Source organism: Oreochromis aureus, linkage group 7 (assembly GCF_013358895.1).
Source record: "Oreochromis aureus strain Israel breed Guangdong linkage group 7, ZZ_aureus, whole genome shotgun sequence".
In the NCBI taxonomy this organism is placed as follows: Eukaryota; Metazoa; Chordata; class Actinopteri; order Cichliformes; family Cichlidae; genus Oreochromis; species Oreochromis aureus.
In genome coordinates this window covers 5300815-5319254 of record NC_052948.1, presented here as the reverse complement: position 1 = coordinate 5319254, position 18440 = coordinate 5300815, and the positions used below count along the sequence as shown (strand labels likewise).

The following is an 18440-nucleotide window of genomic DNA, read 5'->3' as shown; positions in this document are numbered from 1 at the left end:
GCTTGCGGCACAGGGAGGAGACTAATTACTGATTACTTCCCCAAAAAAGTAATCCCGTTACTTTACTGATTACATATTTTTACTTTTTAAAAACATGATTTACAACCTGAATAGGTGATAAAGCGATAGATCTTTCAGCCCAATTCTACTTTTTCTGCATAATCCATCATACAAAATGTAATCAAATGGAAAAGTCTCTTTTTAAAACTTGTTTTATTAGTTTTAATCTTTTAACTTTATGCATCAAGCAAAAATTAAATTATATGCAACATTCTCTGACTGGAAGAAATTTGTTTAACATTTAAACCTATTTTCTGCACATTCCAGCACATAAAATAAAATATTTTTTTTGTGTTTACATTCACTCTTTCAAATAGATGCAAGTAAAACACAGCAGAAAATAAATAAAGTCAAAGACTAGCAGTCCTGTTGCTCTATTTTCACCTATAAAGCAGGACTGGGGTAGGCGGAGGTTTGCCCTGGTGCAGGTGAGCCGCAGCGGTCAGTTGAAGACTCCACGAGTTTCTGTGTGAATTTCCCATTACGTCGTAGCGCACTCGGTGCTTGCTTGGAAGTTTAGGGGGGTTTTTTCGCTGTAAAAAGAAGTTTTCTTCCCACGCACAATGGACACTAATGTTTTTGTCACTTTTTATGGAATCAAACTTAAAGTAAGGTCAGTACTTCCACGCTTTAAACGCTGCATGCTCATACTCTCTCTCGCACTCGATATATTATCCATTGTTGATCTGCACACAGCTGTTGTCACGAACGTCGCACTCGCTTACATCACTGTCATGAGACATTCTCACAAAAAACTCACGGTTAGTAACGCAGTAACGCAGCGTTCCTATGGGAAAGTAACGGTAATCTAATTACCGTTTTTGCAATAGTAATCCCTTACATTACTCGTTACTTGAAAAAAGTACTCGGATTACAGTAACGCATTACAAGTAACGCGTTACTGCCCATCTCTGCACATCACTACCCGTGAGATGGTAGACAGCGGTGGAGGAGAGTGCAAGTGCGGTGCAAAAAACGCGTAAATATGACTGACACCCATAAACGAAGCAGCATCTGGCTGCAGTTTAAAGATATTGGGAGTAGGAGAGCAGAGTGCCTTCACTGTAAAATAAAAATAACAGTAAGAGCAGGTTCCAACACAAACCTGCACAGACGCATCAGAACTGTCCATCCCACAGTGCAGTTGGAGGAGAGAGGGCAAGCTGGCTCAACCTCTACTGACCCTGGAGTGTCTGGTCCCAAACCAACAACAACTGCTGCAGCAGATACTAGTAGTGCAAGTATAACCCATCTTACTGCAACTCAAAGCAAAATAAGTCAGTTTATACCAAAGCAGATCACCCCAGCCAAATAGCACAGAACCAATGAGGAGTTGGCTAAAATGACTGCCACTGATTTCTAGCCCCTTTCCATTGTGGAGAACATAGTTTTTAAAAAGTTTCATGAACGCCTTAAATCCCACGTACACTCTACCTAGTAGAAAGACATTGTCCCTTACAACGATCCCGAAACTATATGACACAGAATGTGCAAACAGGGTGAAATAAACTCCATCAATTTGCCTCACAACTGACTGCTGGACATCTAGAACCACCTGCTCTTTCATGTCCGTCACTTGCCACTTTATTGAAAATTACAAGATAACCTCTTGCCTGCTGGACTTTATTGACTTCACTGACAGACACACAGCAGAAAACTTGGTAGCGGAGCCATTAAGAGTGGCAAATGAGTAGCAAGTACAGGACAAAGTGGTGTGCTGTTTGAGTGTTAATGTTCCTGCTTTCCAGAGGTCTCTCCAGTGAGTCACAACCCAACACCAGCTGACAGTAACTGTGCAGAAAGTAAAGGAATTGGTTGTGGCTCTTTGTTCAGCCATGGATCAAAACATTTTCCGTACGGAGTTCAACACTGTTCTCTCAGAAACTACAATACTGGATCCTAGGTTTAAAAAGCTTGCATTCGGTGACAACAGAGCTATTGATGAGGAAACTCAGAGAATAACTGCTGCAGCAGCAAAATGCACCCCCAGCAGCCACCCAGCTCTACTATTAGAGGGCCAAGTAGAATGCCACCTCTCCGGTGGGGAGGGAGCCTAAGATTGTTTAACTTAAGGTCTGTTCTATTGCAAATTTAGAAACAATGTTTTAAGTAAGCAAATAAGTTGGTGTTCTAAATAGTATGATTGTTTCCTTGTAGGAATCCAGGAGAGATGAGCCCTCTGTCACAGATGTTATGGTCAGTGTAGATGGTCCACCTGCAGGTTCAAGGTCATTGTATCTCCAACCCACATCCACTGCCACTGTACTTAAGGGAAGTTGCAACGATGTTAAAGACGTTCTTCTGCACTTACATTTGGATCACTTAAATCCATGACAGTCATTCAGGCAGTAATGGCACGACTGGAAACAAGCCATGCTTAAAATATTACAACATACCAATCTTCTGTGTTTGAATGCAAAGCAAATGTGTTGTTTGAGCTACAGACTGCACTTGTGGCTGAATAATAAATACATTTTATTTTGATTATATAAGTAATGTAACATGCAACACAAAGTCATGGGAAGCCTAAACTTCCCAACACTGAGCAAAAAGATCGAATCATCAGTGAGACATATACAGTATTAAGAAGCATTTATAAAACATCTTAGCAATACAAAAATATGCAACTATAGAAAAGTGTCCAAGACAGATAATCCATTATTGCAGCTCTATGTGCAGTTTCGTCCACTGTCAACATTCATAAATCCTAAAAAAAAATAATAATAATAATAATAAAAAAAAACTCAGTGTTTGAATCCAGGAAGCTAAATGACTGTTATCAAAAGCCTGAAAGGCATAAAAATTAATCTAGCAAAATGATATTCAGTTTTTGTGATTTCCCTCAAATTCCTCTGCAAAGCCATATTTGGAGTCTGCTCTCTGCTTCATGTAATAAGCCTCAAAGTCCTCAACACTCACAGCCACATTTCTGCTTGAACCAAATATTAGTGATAAGGTTTATTCAGAAAAACACTAACATGTCATGATGCTGTGTGGCAGGCAGAGAGAGGACCCAAATCCACGACTCCAGAGACTTAGGTGAGGACAACACGAGAGAAAAGAGAGCGACAGAAACTAATACACAAAAGGAACCTAACAACAGCAAACAAGAAACCATGGCCCAGAAACATAGATAAACTAAGAGTCACTAAAAGAACTAAACCAATCAAACCTTAAACCTAAATCCTCTTCTTAATGCAAAGGAAAGAAAAATGAATCCACTCACAACACTGGGTCACATACCCAGCACCGTGGCATCACATTACATTTGAAAGATATGCTCATGTTTTCTGATTTGAAGATTTCGTATTTACATCTTGTCTCTATTAAAAAAATAGAAAAAGAAGAAAAAGCAGCAATTAGAGAAACAATTTTTGTTTAAGTATATCATGCATACAGTACAACAAAATGACAAACACACAAATTTTACCTTAAAGATTGAATCTGGATGTCTGGTGATTCTTTTTTGGCTGGCCTACAGGAGTAGATAAAGTATGTAAACTGTAAATTCAGAATTTATTCATATACACGGAGATTTAACGATAATTTTTATATCACTGGTGATAGTGGCAAACCTTTCTCAGTAGATAATAAAGCCGATGAGGACACTGAAGAGAATGGGAAAAACTGGTACCGATACACCAACAGCAACACTAGTGATAGCTACAATGTTTGGAAAAATTGTAATGGGGAAATGAAGAAAGATGTCATTAGACATTTGTAAAATCAATTCATATGAAAACAAAAAAAACACACAATACTGTGGTCCATTAGAGTCGTTAAACATTGTGGAATCAATCTGCAGTGTGAAAATATTGTGTGACAGTGGAAGTATAGCACACTCCATGAGTTAGCTCAGTGACATTTACTTTAGTGTGAGTGACAGTCGTACTCGTTGTTGTTCACTGTCATAGCAGTGGCTGGAGAAAGTGACATGGCACAGATTTATCGATGCACAAGTACGATGAAAACTATTATTTTTGCTAACTGAGAGTGTTTTTCATGCCCTTTAAAAAAAACAAAAATACAATTTTATGTCTGATGAAACAAAGGGTGCACCAGTGATTATTACCAAATACACAAGTACACAAAGTATTATTTCAGCAAAGTCTTGTCACCTATAGAACAACATTTCACCCATTAGATGATTTCAGAAATATAGAGGATATCCTGATTTCACTGACAATAAGATTCCTGATTACGTCAGGCTCTGTGAGTAAAGTGTAAATACATGATAGTGAAAGAAAAGTCTGAAAAATGATCACTGGCTGTGTAAAATGTGTAACACTGAGGACAGCGTGGCTTTAGCTTAGGAGGTAGAACAGGTCGTACTGATTGGAAGGTTGGCGGTTTGATCCCTGGCTCCCCCCAGTCTTGGGCAAGATGTTAACCCTAAGCTGCTCTATCAGAGTGTGGAAGTTAGTTAATAAGCATTTAAAAATTATAGAAGGAGGCGGCACTCTGAAAAGCGCTATATAAGAATCAGTGCATTTACCATGATCAACTTGTTGATTAAAAAACAAATCACTTGAATATCAAAAGGTGTTTTAAATTTAAAGACTTTTACAAAAGGAGGAGACTGCCCAGACTTCAACAATACTTCTTTACAAAATGAAAGCCTTACTTGTGATGCGAACCGTCTCACTCTGAAATCCCAGTTCCCCCACAGTTGTCACAGAAATGTTGTAGGAAGTCCCAGAGGACAGGGGAGAGAAGTTCCATCTGGTATTTGTGGTAGTGATATTTTTGGATTGCTGGGATGATGTGTAAGTCAGCAGGTAGTAGAATTTTGCACCAGTCATCAGAGGCGCCTCTGTCCATTGAGTTTCAGTGGAACTTGTTGTTTTACTCAGGATCTTAATCGGCCCAGGAGGGTTAGGGACTGGAGGAAGGGGGATGCAACATGTTATCTTATGTAAGTGCTCACTGTTGTAATAATTTTGTTTCATAGTTTTTTAGTGTAGTGTCAAATTAAACTTTATCAGTAACAGCCCAATTCTCAAAACCTGCTGAAGTAAATAACAACATACATACATATTCACATAAATATGACTACACTCAAAACTGAAGAAATGTATTCTACTCACGAGTGGCGTTAGTAACGAGTTCAGACGATGCATTGAAGGGTCCACTTATTGTGGTTAACACGACGCTGTACGCCCGTCCAGCTGACAGGTTTGCAAACTGGTACGATGCAGTCAAAGAGTTCAGGGATTGAATAGTTGTATTAGGTGTTAGGTAAAGACTGTATCGCTCCACATTTCCTTTAGGTTTCGTCCATTTCACGGTGATGGAACTATTCGAATGACCTGAGATAGTGGGCTGTACTGTCTCGGGCTCTGTTGATGTGATGAGAGAACAAAGGATTAAAACATGTCAACAATGATAGTCTGACAAAGAAAACTTGAAATAGCAGCTGAGAGTCGTACTGGTGTACTGAGAGGTGCAGACTGTTTGTCCTTCAATGCCATTTGCTGCCATGACAGAAACACAGAAGGTACAGTTGGTCCCAGGGTTGAGGCCTGAGATCTGTATGGTTTTTTGTCTCAGAGTGTCATTTTTGTAGGCACAGCCTGATGTAGCAACTCGATATTTATAGTCATCCTTGTACTCAGCTGTCTTCATCCAATTCAGATTTATAGCAGTTGTGTTTATGGTTTCAGCCTTCAACTCAGTAATATTATATGGCCCTACAAACACAGGAGGAATTATCATTATTATTATAACAACAGCAGTATTATAGGAACATGAACAGCACTTTTCTTGTAACAGCTCTCTTTCACTGGAATAATGATAAACTACCCAAGCTCAGCTTTTGATGGTTGCTGACTTTGTTTTTACTGATTTAGTTTGAGTTTAGTATCGGGGATTTCCAGGAGAAGCAGAAATTCTGACAACATATACTGTACATACGTGTGAAGTAAGACACTGTCCCAGGATCTGCCTGAGTGCCATCTGCTGTCAGTGTAGTGACAGTGAAGTTGAAGTTGCTCCCAGAACGAAGATTTATGATTGTTGCGTTTGTTATTTTCACATTTAATTCGTTTACAATAACATTGGACTCGTTGGTGACCTGCACCCAATAAGAGTAGCTTAATTTGCTCTCCTGCTGTTTCCACACCAAGGTCACTGCATTTGTAGTTATTTCTGTCTGAGTCAGATTGGATACAGGAAATGGTCCTGAGAAAATGAGACAGACGAAAAACCTGTGATTGCTGCTACATGTTCCTCAAACTCAGAGGAAAAAGAAATACAATAAATAGTATTAACAATACTACTATTTTGGAAAAAGGACACCTGCATTACATCTATGTACTCAGCATGTCACTTGATGCTTCTGAATTAACTTAGTATTTGTAAAGAGTGTATAATATTTGTCTTTTCAAAATATTATCATGTTCGTAGACATGAACATGATAACAGTTGATTCCAAACATTTAAAAAATCTGTCTGAATGACCTTTTGTTGTCATTTCATCCAAGAAACAAAACAAAACAAAGAAAAACAAACAAAGGAAAGAAAAAATGTAAAGTATACCAGTCAAAATAAACTCTGTCAGAGTGAAAGAAAAATAAATAAATTCAATAAAAATAAAATAATAAAAAATCAGGAATCTCCACTGTAACAACTGCAATCTCATCAGCTGTATGTCTACTCACTGGTATAGTTTACTGTTGTCACTGATGTACTTTTATATCCCATTACACCCACAGTAACAACAGAGATATTGTAGGGGCTTCCAGACGGGAGGTTTCCCAGCAGGAACCAGTTGTCTTTTGTCACAAAGGTGTTGTTAGTGGTGGTGACACTAAAGTTGTATTGGTTGTGCCTCATGTTCTGTGGAAGGGCCCAGGTGAAGTTGATGGAATTAACCGTCTGAGATTTCACTGTGATGGAGCCAGGAGGGTTGGGAACTGAAGAAGGAGAAGGATTTGTTTATTTGATTGATTCAAACAATACATGCATTTTTAAAATAGGTGTTGATTAAAATGCTGAATATACAATTTGAGGTAGAAGTCAGATTGTCAATGAAACTCACAAGTTGCGTTGCAGACAAGTGAACTGTTACTCTCATAAGGTCCACTTTTGGTGATCAACTGCACACAGTAAATTACTCCTGGTGTCAAGCCCCCAAAGACTGTGTTTGTAGTTTGATTGTTTACCGTCCTGTTCACTAACTGTCCAGCACTATTTAGCACAACACTGTAACTGGAGACCTTCCCTGTCACCAGTGTCCAGCTCACTGAAAGGCTAGTTGTGGTTCCTACGGCTGTAATGTTTGAGACTGCTTCAGGTACTGGAAAAAAAAGAAGATTCAAATTAAATGAACATTAATATTGGACTAATAGGGGCTGAGTAGTAACACAAAGAAAATGTCAACCAAATTTACTTGTAATCTGACCCCAAAATTTTTTTAAAGATTTACTTTTAGAAGTTTGGCTTCAGTAAAACCCCCAAATCAGGTTATATTTTGGCTCAGGATTGAGACGTTTTAGAGAAAGGTTAGAAACTAAAAGCAAAAGTCTCAAGCTAACAGCTACTGACTGTTAAACAGGGAGGACAATTCTTTATGGAAATTGTAGGCTCCAGCTTTTCTGAAGCTAATATATCTGCCTACAGTGCCTGGAATTTGGCCATTTTTCTCTGTCTCTTTTCTCTTATCAATCCCCTAGTATGAAAAAAGCAATGGTATATATATAAAAAATACAATATCACATATTGCCAGGCTCTGACAGTCTGTTGGAGATCACTATAAATTGCAAGATGATTTAAGAATACTTAGGTTTGTATGTGGCCAAAGTCAAGTATATATATTAGTTCTTACTTGTGTAACTGAATGCCTTTTCCACCGTAGATTCACTTCCTTCTGCAGCTTTTGTTCTGACTGTGACACTGTAGTTAGTTCCTGGGTTTAGATTCGGTACAGTAGTGCTGTTATTGGTGATATTTGTTGAGTAAATAAGCCCTCCTGTGTCATTGTAAGTGTCAACTAAGTATCTGTAATACGATTTGACCCCCAGTGGGTTTAACCAGTTCACATTTAGTGAAGTAGTAGATTCAGGGCTGACTATTAGATTCCTCACAGGGTTTGGCACTAAAAAAGATGACAAATTAGGAAACAATGTTAAACAACGGAAGTTAAATAAGTTGCACTTGTTACATCAATATCCCTGATTTGATGGCAAACAAAGACCCCTGTTGCATGTCATACCAAACTCTTCACACCATGTTTCTGTCTGATATTATATGTTGATTAATACGAAGTGTTCTTGCTGGCCAATAAAATCATGCATTAAAAACAGACAGTTGATGGTTTTGGTGTTTTTTTTGTTTTACTTACAGGTAAAAGAAGAATTCTGAACAACCGTGCTGCTTAAATTTCCAGGTCCAATAGTTTTTACTGTTACAGTGTAGTTGGTTCCAGAGTCAAGGAGAGAAAGCAAAGTGTTATTTTGTGTGGAAGTTGTGTTTTGACTGGGACCACCCACAGCCTGATAGGCGATACTGTATATGATGTCTGGAGCTCTGCTCATCTCATCAGGTGTTGCCCACTGCAGCTGGAGTGAGGAGTTGCTCTGTCTACTGAAGATGATGGACCCAGGAGGTTTGGGAACTAAAGGGGACAAATAACACCATGTTGACATCTTAAAGTCATTTTGCTCTTTTAAAGAAGTACAAAACAGTTCAGTCCCATAAAAATATAATAAATTATAAATAATAAATTAATAAATCATTTCAATGTGATGTTTTTTTGTAGTTGTTGTTGTTTTTAACTGTTTAGGTGTTTCTGCATAACGCATTTGAAAAACAGCAAATTATGTTTGAATCATTCTAATGGTATCCAAAGTTGTTCGCAGGGTCTTAAAAAACATGGCGATAAAGAAAAGAGATTAGGTTGTTGGGCTTACCAGTGGCAAATGACACCTGGTCAGATGTACTCCAGAAGTTTCCAGCAAAAGCAGTCACTGTGATATTATAGAGTCTCCCGGGTTTTAAATAAGTAAAATTGGTTGTTGTGGCCACTGTTCGACTGGAGTTTGTAAACACTAAGTTTTCATTGGATATATTGACCTGATAATAACTAATGTTTCCTCGAGGCAAAATCCAGCTGATGCTTAAGGTGTTGGTTCCTTGTGTAACACTAATGTTCCCAGGCTTTTCAGGCCCTGTAGAATAAAGATGTAAATGGCATTTTAATAACACAACAAATGCATTATTAAAAACAAAAACATATTAAACATAATATTACAACTTTTAGTCTGCATATATAGTCACTATTTGATTTTCCCTCACTACTCGAAATTATGTACAGGGCATAATGTGTAGAGTCTGAGCTTTGATTTGAATAGGTTCACATTAACATTTAAAGAAATAGTTGATTGACTTTAGTTGTTTCATTATTTAGTTCAGTTTAAAAGTAACGACACAAACGTAAACAACGCAACTTAACTTTGCTGTTTAAGCTTCACCTTCGTTTAAGTCACACAAAATTAGATAAAGACAATCTGACTAAAAATCTGTACTTGTTGTCTAAGGAGCTTGGAAAGAAAAGCGTCTGGACTTCTTTAGGTTGCTTGAAGACATTTCACCTCTCATCCGAGAAGCTTCTTCAGTTCTAGGATCAAATATTAGAGAGTCCCAGATTTAAGCTCTGATTTAAGCCCACTGAGAGGGACAAAGGACCCCCTAATGATCCTCCACCTAATCACATGAGCCAAGGTGTGAAAATGGGTGTAGGTCACAATCAACCAAGGTTTTGGGTGGGCTCATTGTGAAACCTAGCCCCACCATATCATGTGATTTCATCAAGTCAGATGGCCGTTAAGGCGTCTGGGAAGGGATCTCAAAACTGGATTATATGGCAGATAGTTGGTGTCATAAACCACCGCCTCTGTTCAAAGATGGTCGCTCACAGTGGACATAAATGGCTTCTTTCACTCCTCTTTCAAAATGTGTCCTTTAGATGCAGATGGACCGCCGAGTGGACGTATACGTTGTGCCATACGTTACATATACGTTACGTATGGCACAACATAGAAGAGCCACCTCCACGGACAAGACTCGGCGGTCCATCTGCATCTAAAGGACAAAGGTCACTCTTTCGAGGATGCCAATGTGCACATTAAATCTGGGACTCTCCACCATTTGACCCTAGAACGGAAGAAGCTTCTCGGATAAGAGGTGAAACGTCTTCAAGCAACCTAAAGAAGTCCAGACGCTTTTCTTTCCAAGCTCCTTAGACTACGATGACCTGGATGACTGAGAACCTTCACAGACATATCTGTACTTGTATTATCTCTATTGAATACAATGACTGTTCATCTACAGGCTATGCTGAAAGAAATAACTAAAAACTGATTAATTTTCCAAATCCTAGTTGGAGCCAGTTGTTTCCTTTAAGGTCACGAGAAACACCATTATATGTGAACCATGCCTTGGTCGCAACGCTCAAAGGACCTTCTTGGATAAAAGCTTTACAGGGATGCAAAAAGCTGGAATGAGCTGGAAAATGTGATAAATTAAATTATTTAGTTTTCTGAAAACTGTATGTCTTCCTCTAGTTTTCTTGGCTCTGGCAATTATTTGTGTCTTTAGATATCATGACTAATTTTAATTTCGTTTAGGATGACTTCAGAAACAGCTTCTATAGCCCTTTAAGATGCTCTAGTATGATTTTCTGTACTTTTCAGTGGGAAGCTGACTACAATACAACTGTAAACACTGACACAAGGTGTAGGTCTCATCCTCTGTATAGTTCAGCCTTTTTTATTTTTTTATAAGCTATATTGCAACAAATGTCTATGTAAACGTTCTAATTAAATTCTGTATAGTTCTACAACTGTTTGCAACTGTTTATTAATACTCACAATTGTATATCTACAATCTGTATAGTTTCATTTTTCATATTTCTGTATAGTTTTTATATTTTTAACAATATTTATATCCTGTTCATAACCTGTACATACTAGTTAAAGCATATTCATAACATACCTTCATACTGTGTACATTGTAACATACCTATAATAGATCCATATTTTGTAATATATCTATATTTTTGCCAAAGCACATTCTGGATGGATGCAAACTGCATTTCGTTGCCTTGTACTTGTGGCATGTGCAATGACAATATAGTCAAATTCTATTCTATTCTATTCTATAAAACTATTAGCACAACACTATGTTTGAAAGAATAAACACTGCAAAGCTACACCAAAACCTCGGCTCATCTGTGTTGCTTTGTGGTGGATGTAGCCAAATTCATCCAACCTGAATCTTGGAAATATCTCACTAATACAATACACAACAAGAACCTACTGGTGAAGGTAGATATAGAGCTTTTATCTCCCTCATTTGACTGCTGTACAGCAGCAGCAGCCACTGAAATGTTGTACGGGGTGCCAGGGGTTAAGCCTGGAATAGTAAAGAAAGTTTCATTTGTGCGATTGGAGACCTGTTGTGTTCCATTCCACTGGATTATGTACCAGTCAACACCCCCATTTGGTTTAGTCCAATTTACAGACACAGATGTTGTTGTGAAACCAGTGAAAGTAAGGTTCTTGACCACAGCAGGTTCTGTAAATAGAATGAAAAAAGAGCACACATATAATTAGTCACTCTCTAAAATGACTTTTTTGATAATTTACATTTAACTTTGAAAATGGTGACTAAAGAAATCGTCCTTGAAGATTAACAAAGAAAAGAATTGTTAGGCCAACAAGGACAAGTCCTGACTGCGACACATAAGAATCAAGAGAACTGAATCAAGTGCAACGTGAGAGGACATGTGAGTAAAGGTAATAACAATCACAATCAGCCAGCTGATTTGACCACCTCTCCAAGTCTTTTCTAATATCATCCGTGATCGGAAAATAATTTGAAGTGTACAATGAAGCTGGGCATCTTGTTATGAAGACACTCAAATATTTGATTTTTTTAGTTTTCCAATTGATATTAAAGCCTTCTTTAATTTCTTTGCTCGGTGCATAATTGAAGTGAATCATTTGTGTTTTTGCGATGTTTAGTTTATATCCCGAGCATTCATGAAATTCTGCTATTACTTCCAGAAGCTTAGGAAGGGAGGTGTTCAAGTCCCTCAGATACAATATTACATCGTCCGCAAATAATCCTATTTTATGTTCCCTTTTTCCTATAAAGACCCCTTTTATATCCACCTCTTGTCGTATTGCTTGAGCCAGAGGTTCAATATATAATGCGAAAAGTATGGGACTTAACCCACATCCCTGCCTTGTTCCGCGATGCAGGCTGAATCTTGCTGATAGGGATCCATTTATTTTAAGTTTAGCTACAGGTTGGTGATACACTGCCCTTATCGATTTTATTGAGTCTTGAGTGAAACCAAATCTTTCTAAGGTCTGATACAAGAATCCCCACCCAACCCTGTCGAAAGCCTTTTCGGCGTCCAGACTAATAAGAGCTGCATCCCATTTATTACTATCAATTATGTGAAGTATGTGTAATGTCCTCCTGATATTGTCCTGTGTTTGCCTCCCTGGAATGAAACCACATTGGTCATCCTCAATTATATCGTTAATGAACAGCTCAATTCGTTTAGCTATAATTGAAGTATACAATTTGTAATCTACATTTAGGATAGATATCGGTCTATAATTTGCACAGTTATCTCTATCCTTCCCTACCTTGGGGATCAAAGACACGATAGCATCATTCCACGACGGGGGTATCTGGCCATTCTTTATTATCCAATTCAGAGTTCTTAGCAGGATAGGGTTAAGCTTCTCCCGAAATACCTTATACCATTCTGCGGGGAACCCATCACTGCCTGGGGTTTTGTTGGCTTTCAGTCTACTGATTGCCTTATTCAGTTCTTCTACTGTGATTTCCTTATTAAGTACTTCGTTTTGGTTTTTCCCGATGGTAGGTAGATCTAGTGAGTACAAAATTTTTTTAATTGATTGTACATGTACATTTCCTTCTTGCAGATAGAGATTTTGGTAGTAATTGTTGAAAATGTTTTCTATGTCTTCCGGTTTAGTTTCCAACTTTTGAGTTATAGGGTTTCTAATTTTGTGTATTGCTGTATCTATCTGCTGTTTTCGCAGTCTGCGAGCTAATAATTTGGCAGATTTAGGGCCTAGGTCATAATAATTTAGTTTCAAATATCTTGCCTTTCTCTCCGCTTCCTGATTCAATAAAGTTTCTATTTGTATTTTAACCTCTAAAATTTGTTTCTGTGTTATGGGGTCCTTTTTAGTCCTGAAGATTTGTTCCAGCTCTTTTAAATTTTTTGTCAGCTGATTATATTTTTCAATTCTTTTTTTTTAACAAAAGAAGCTTTTGCTATCAAGCTTCCCCGCAGAACAGCTTTCATTGAATCCCAAAGAATTAGAGGGTTCACTTCTCCGTTGTCATTCTCTTTAATGAATGTATCTATTTCTTGTTTAATATCATACGTAATAGATTCATTATTCAGGAGCCCTACATTAAGGCGCCAAACCGTGTTCCTTGGAAGTGAGTCCAACTGGATTGTCAAAAAAATCGCGTTATGATCTGAGACATCCGCTACCCCGATTCTACAGTCTAACACTCTGTGACATTCTTCCTTTTGCATTAGAAAATAATCAATCCGGGTGTGCACTGAGTGTGGAATTGAGTAATGTGTGTAGTCCCTTTGTGAAGGGTGCAGTAATCTCCAGACATCCACTAGTCCCATTTCCTCAAGTGTCAAGTTTAAGTGTCTGCTTGTATGTGTTTTGCATCTAGTTTGACTAGTTGTGTCCAAATTATAATTCAATATTACGTTGAAGTCCCCTGCACAAATACAAATTCCCTCTGCCTCCACTGAGATTAGGTCAAAAAGATCTTTAAAGAATGATTTGGGACTATTTGGTGGTGCATATATACAGACAAGAGTCAAGACACTATTTAAGGTTTTGCCCTTCACAATGATGTACCGTCCTTCTTTATCTTTTATTTCTTTAAAGAGTTCGAATGACAAATTGTTCGCCATAAGAATGGCCACCCCTCTTTTATGGCTGTTGATATGGGAGCTATAATATGTTTTTCTATATCCAAGTTTCTTTAACTTTTCGTTCTCTTGTGGTGACAAATGGGTTTCCTGCAGAAAGATTATATGCTTATTTTCTTTTTTAATTTTTGTTAATACTCTGGCTCTTTTAATTGGATTTCCCAGGCTGTTAACATTAAGCGACATCAATTCCAGACACTGGGACATAGTATACTGTTGTGAAAGTAAGGTGATCCTCCACCACTGACCTAGAAAACAAACAAAACCTAAACCAAAACACGGTAGGACAAATAGATGAACAATTAAAGAGAACTGTAGAATTCAAAACTCGAACAACATTGCAATATGACTCCCAATATGAGGTAAATGACACACCCCCACACAATGATGAGAGGGAGAGCCACACCGAAAGTGAGGGCCCTCTCTTAGAATCAGTGAGAACCCCGATCTCAGTCACACTCATCCTATCTTAAGTTGTTGGCTACCTCAAGGTAGAGTGATTATACACTAGTAGAACCATAAAGAACACATTCATTATTCAGGAAAGGCAGATACATATTTGAAATATTTACGTTATCTGCCCCCACACTGAAATAGTTTCTATAAAGTCAAACCCTTCTCTGAAGTCAAGTTGTTCTGCGCTGGAACTCTTGTAGTTTGTCGAGCACTCTCTGAACGGCTCCGCTGTTGCTTCTCCGGGTCACAGGTTGCCATGGTGACGCTTGCTCCAGTTGCTCTAGTAGAGATGTAGGGTCAAATCCTCCTCTTTCGCGTGGCTCCTCCACCGTAAATCCCCTCCACTGCATCTCTCATACCGCTTCCGCCGGACTGTGGTACACCTGAGGGCCCGTGTCCCAGTGGATCCGGAGTTTTGTGAACGGAGATTGGAATCGTATGCCCTTTTGTTTAAGTGCGCTTTTCACTTTTCTATATGCACGGCGCTGTTGTACTACCGTAGCAGTGTAATCATGGTCAAAACCGATGGGTTTGTCTTTGACGAGGATCTTCTTCTGCCATGCGTTTCTGAGGACGGTTTCCTTTGTTTTGAACTGAAGAAAACAGACGACAATGGAACGGGGAGCGGCATCAGCACCTGGCTAAGGACCGAGGGATCGGTGAGCCCGTTGTATTTGTGGGTCAGTGCCATCAGGTATTAGCCTCTCACATTTTCAACAAAGCTCATTACCGAGCTGCCCTCTTCTCCTTCGGGGACTCCATAGATTCGCAGGTTATTTCTTCTCGATCTAGACTGAAGGTCTTCTAGCCTTTCGGCTAGTTTCCTCTGCTCCATTAGCGATTGTCTCAGCGCGTCATAGGCCACCGCTGACCAGCTTTCAAGCCCCGCCACTCGTGTTTCGGTTTCCTAGAGTTTCTCACCGTATTCTTGGACCGCTAGCTTGTTAGCCGAGAGCTGTTGGTTTGTGTCTTCTTTGAATTTCTTTAGGTCGTCTTTCAACTCACGCCTGAAGTCTTCTTTGAATGCGTTGAAGTCGGCTTTCATCTCCGTCCGGAGGTCAAAGATTTGTTGGCTGATATTTTTAATGCCCTCTTGCAAAGATTCGAGATTGGCCCCCTCGCCATTTTCTTCATCTGAGTTAGCCATATCAGCGTGCGTGTCCTCTCGTTCTTCTTGAAAATACTGTTCAGTTGGTTCATGTATCTTCTTATTCTTTTTCTTTGTCTTTATTTCCCCCGGCATTGTTTTAAACATAGAAGCAGTCAGAAAACTTTAAATTAAGGGGGAATTCACTCGACCTCGAGGAGCTCAGGAATTACGCAGCCATTCTGCTCGCTGCCAACCGGAAGTCCATCTGTTACCTTTTTGGGCTATAGTTTGGCAAGAGAGCAGGTGAAGACAGGCGGTGCCTAGATCCAAACAGTCACTAGAATTAATTACTTTAATTCTCCAAATTAAAGCAATTATTCACTTCTGCTCCAATCCTGGTCCACAGCAATACTACTAAACCCTTTATTGTGGAAGTGGATGCATTGGACTCTGGTGTGCCCACGCCCATTATCAGCACTACGCGCCTCCATCTGCCCCTGCCCCTTTCTCTTATCCTTAGCCACCCCTGACAGACCTTTTGTTGTCATTTTATTGCTCTAGACAAATTACCTTAAGCTCCAGAGACTGCTAAACTTGTATTCAATCGTGTTTTTCAACTGGCATACAGGTAGAAAATGTTTCAGATCATGGCCCTCAGTTTATCTTGGAGGTTTGGAAATCTTTCAGTTTGCCACTCAGAGTTTGAGTCAGTCTCAGTTATGTTTCTCACCCCCAGACCCATAGCCAGATGGAACGTATTAATAAGGAACTAGAATCCACTTTCCACTGTATCGCCCTCACAACCCACAACCTGGTCATCACATCTCACATGGACATATTGTGTTCACAATTCACTCACTGTCTCCACTACTGGTCTCTTGCCTTTTGAAGCATCTCTAAGATAACAACCACCCCTGTTTCCGGAGATGGCATTAGAACTGGCAGTTCCTTTGGTTCAACACCGCTTGCAGCAATGCCAGCATGTGGTAGGACTTGACTTAAGCGGCCAAAGAAGTGCAGGAGACAGATGCTTTCTGTCATGGTCTGGGTGTGTGGCTGTAAAATTCCACTGAAGGTCTGGACCTCCCTGGTGTCCACCCATGGGCAGGGCCTACAGCCTCCCTCACCTGGAGCTGATTGAGGCAATTAGGTTGGAAATTTAAGCTGCTTGCTGACACTGCTTCCTCGCCAGTTTGTCAACAATCCTATGTTGGTAACCAGGCCTCATGCTTCATGTCTATGATTCTCAAGTGCTTTACTGACCTTGCATTCTTGTTGCTCTTGGGAATTTCATCACATTGAATAACTTATCCTGGAAATCTGGTTAACCCGCCTGATTTCAGAATCATCTCCTTGCCTCACCTGCCGGCCCTCACACTACCGCGGGACCGTCACCACTCAGGACAGCTGACACACACCACCAAACCCACCCGGACCGCACCACCTCTCCCTCAACGTTTCCATCTCCCACCTGCACAGTAAGACGAAGATTTCCATAGCTTTCACCATCTCCAGAACTCCTCATTGGCTACCGCTTTAACACTGCTTTCCTCTCTTCCAGTTTGTACCTAATCACCAGCCAGCTGCCGTTGCATTCTTGGACCTGTCCCCTTGCTTTATCCCTCTCTCCTAACCAAGACCCCCACGCCCCATGTGTCAAGCCTTAAGTCAAGTGCCATTGTAAACATCATCCTTGTGCAAGTTAATAAAACTTTCTTAAATCCTTTCCTCAGCCTCCGCTTTGGGTTCTCTACACGTAGGTTTGATTTTAGTACTAGGCCTCCGGCCGTTTTGTGACACCTTCCAGTGTAGCAAGTGATTTATTCGCCATTTCGTGACCAACCAATATTTACAAAAATAAATAAGAAAATCAACTCCATAATTAACTCAGTTGAAATAAACATAACTAAACTTAAATCAACAGAAATTAATGTCAAACTGCACACAGCTACACTGACCTGGTCCTTTCCTCCTGAACACCTGTGTTCATCTGCTTAAATAGTCCATTCACCCCTGGACTATTCCATTACGGTAGGTAAGGCAAACATTTCTATACTCCAACCTGTGCTGCTACTCTTCCTAGCAATAAAACTCTACAGTGTACTCAATACATATTACACCAATAAATCCATATCTGTATAAACACAGTCTAAAATTAACTTTATTAAATTACCAAGATTCTCCCCCTTATTCACCTGGTCTCTTCCTGTGACCTCAGATTAACCAGGAAGCTATAAATACAGGAAGTAAAACTATACTTCCTCCTTTTGTTCCTGGAACACAGGTAGGTAAGGTGAGTTTAAACAATACAAATTAACAGTTAAAATAAATAACATGTTAACTTAACAAACTTGTAGGAATTGATTTAAACCAAGATGTTATGTTACATAATCTGTAAAAGTGCAAAACATAAACAAAACCGGGATAGTAGATGTTTGCCTATTGCAGACTACATATGGTTAAATCAAAACAAGAATGTATCAGATGGGGCAAAAGCTATAACTCGCAGGACATTCCGCTCAAGTCACTCTCACACAAACTCGGCTCACGTTACATTGGGTGTTATGAAGGGGACTCTGACTGCCGTTGGGCTGATCACAAACTAAAGCTACTGGCCTACTTACGCATTCACCCAACATTCCATATTTCATAGATTAAACTGGTACACTCCAGTCCACTCTAGAAAAACTGCCCACTGACTGTGGCAAATAAGAAAGGATAGGACTGAATAAAGTGGGACACGAGGAAATCTCAGCAAATTCAAAAACAACCAGAATCACATCACTTGACTATTAAAGTCTTTTTCTTTAAAACTCTTTAAAAAAA

At 39.4% G+C, this 18440-nt stretch overlaps 1 protein-coding gene across 1 annotated transcript in view; it reads right to left on the bottom strand.

The window, feature by feature from the left end:
• Positions 1-2518: 2518 nt before the first annotated feature.
• LOC116327157 (receptor-type tyrosine-protein phosphatase beta-like) overlaps positions 2519-18440 on the bottom strand; it is a 62268-nt gene continuing 46346 nt past the window's right edge. Inside the window, exons 12-24 of the mRNA XM_039615307.1 lie at positions 11377-11634; positions 8970-9227; positions 8402-8674; positions 7886-8155; positions 7100-7357; positions 6720-6974; positions 5974-6240; positions 5490-5750; positions 5148-5399; positions 4685-4942; positions 3636-3723; positions 3491-3535; positions 2519-3383 (exon numbers count right to left, since the gene is read on the bottom strand). Of these exons, the coding sequence (XP_039471241.1) occupies positions 3641-3723; positions 4685-4942; positions 5148-5399; positions 5490-5750; positions 5974-6240; positions 6720-6974; positions 7100-7357; positions 7886-8155; positions 8402-8674; positions 8970-9227; positions 11377-11634 (2693 nt within the window). The 3' untranslated portion in view covers positions 2519-3383; positions 3491-3535; positions 3636-3640. The remainder of the gene's footprint in view (positions 3384-3490; positions 3536-3635; positions 3724-4684; positions 4943-5147; positions 5400-5489; positions 5751-5973; positions 6241-6719; positions 6975-7099; positions 7358-7885; positions 8156-8401; positions 8675-8969; positions 9228-11376; positions 11635-18440) is intronic.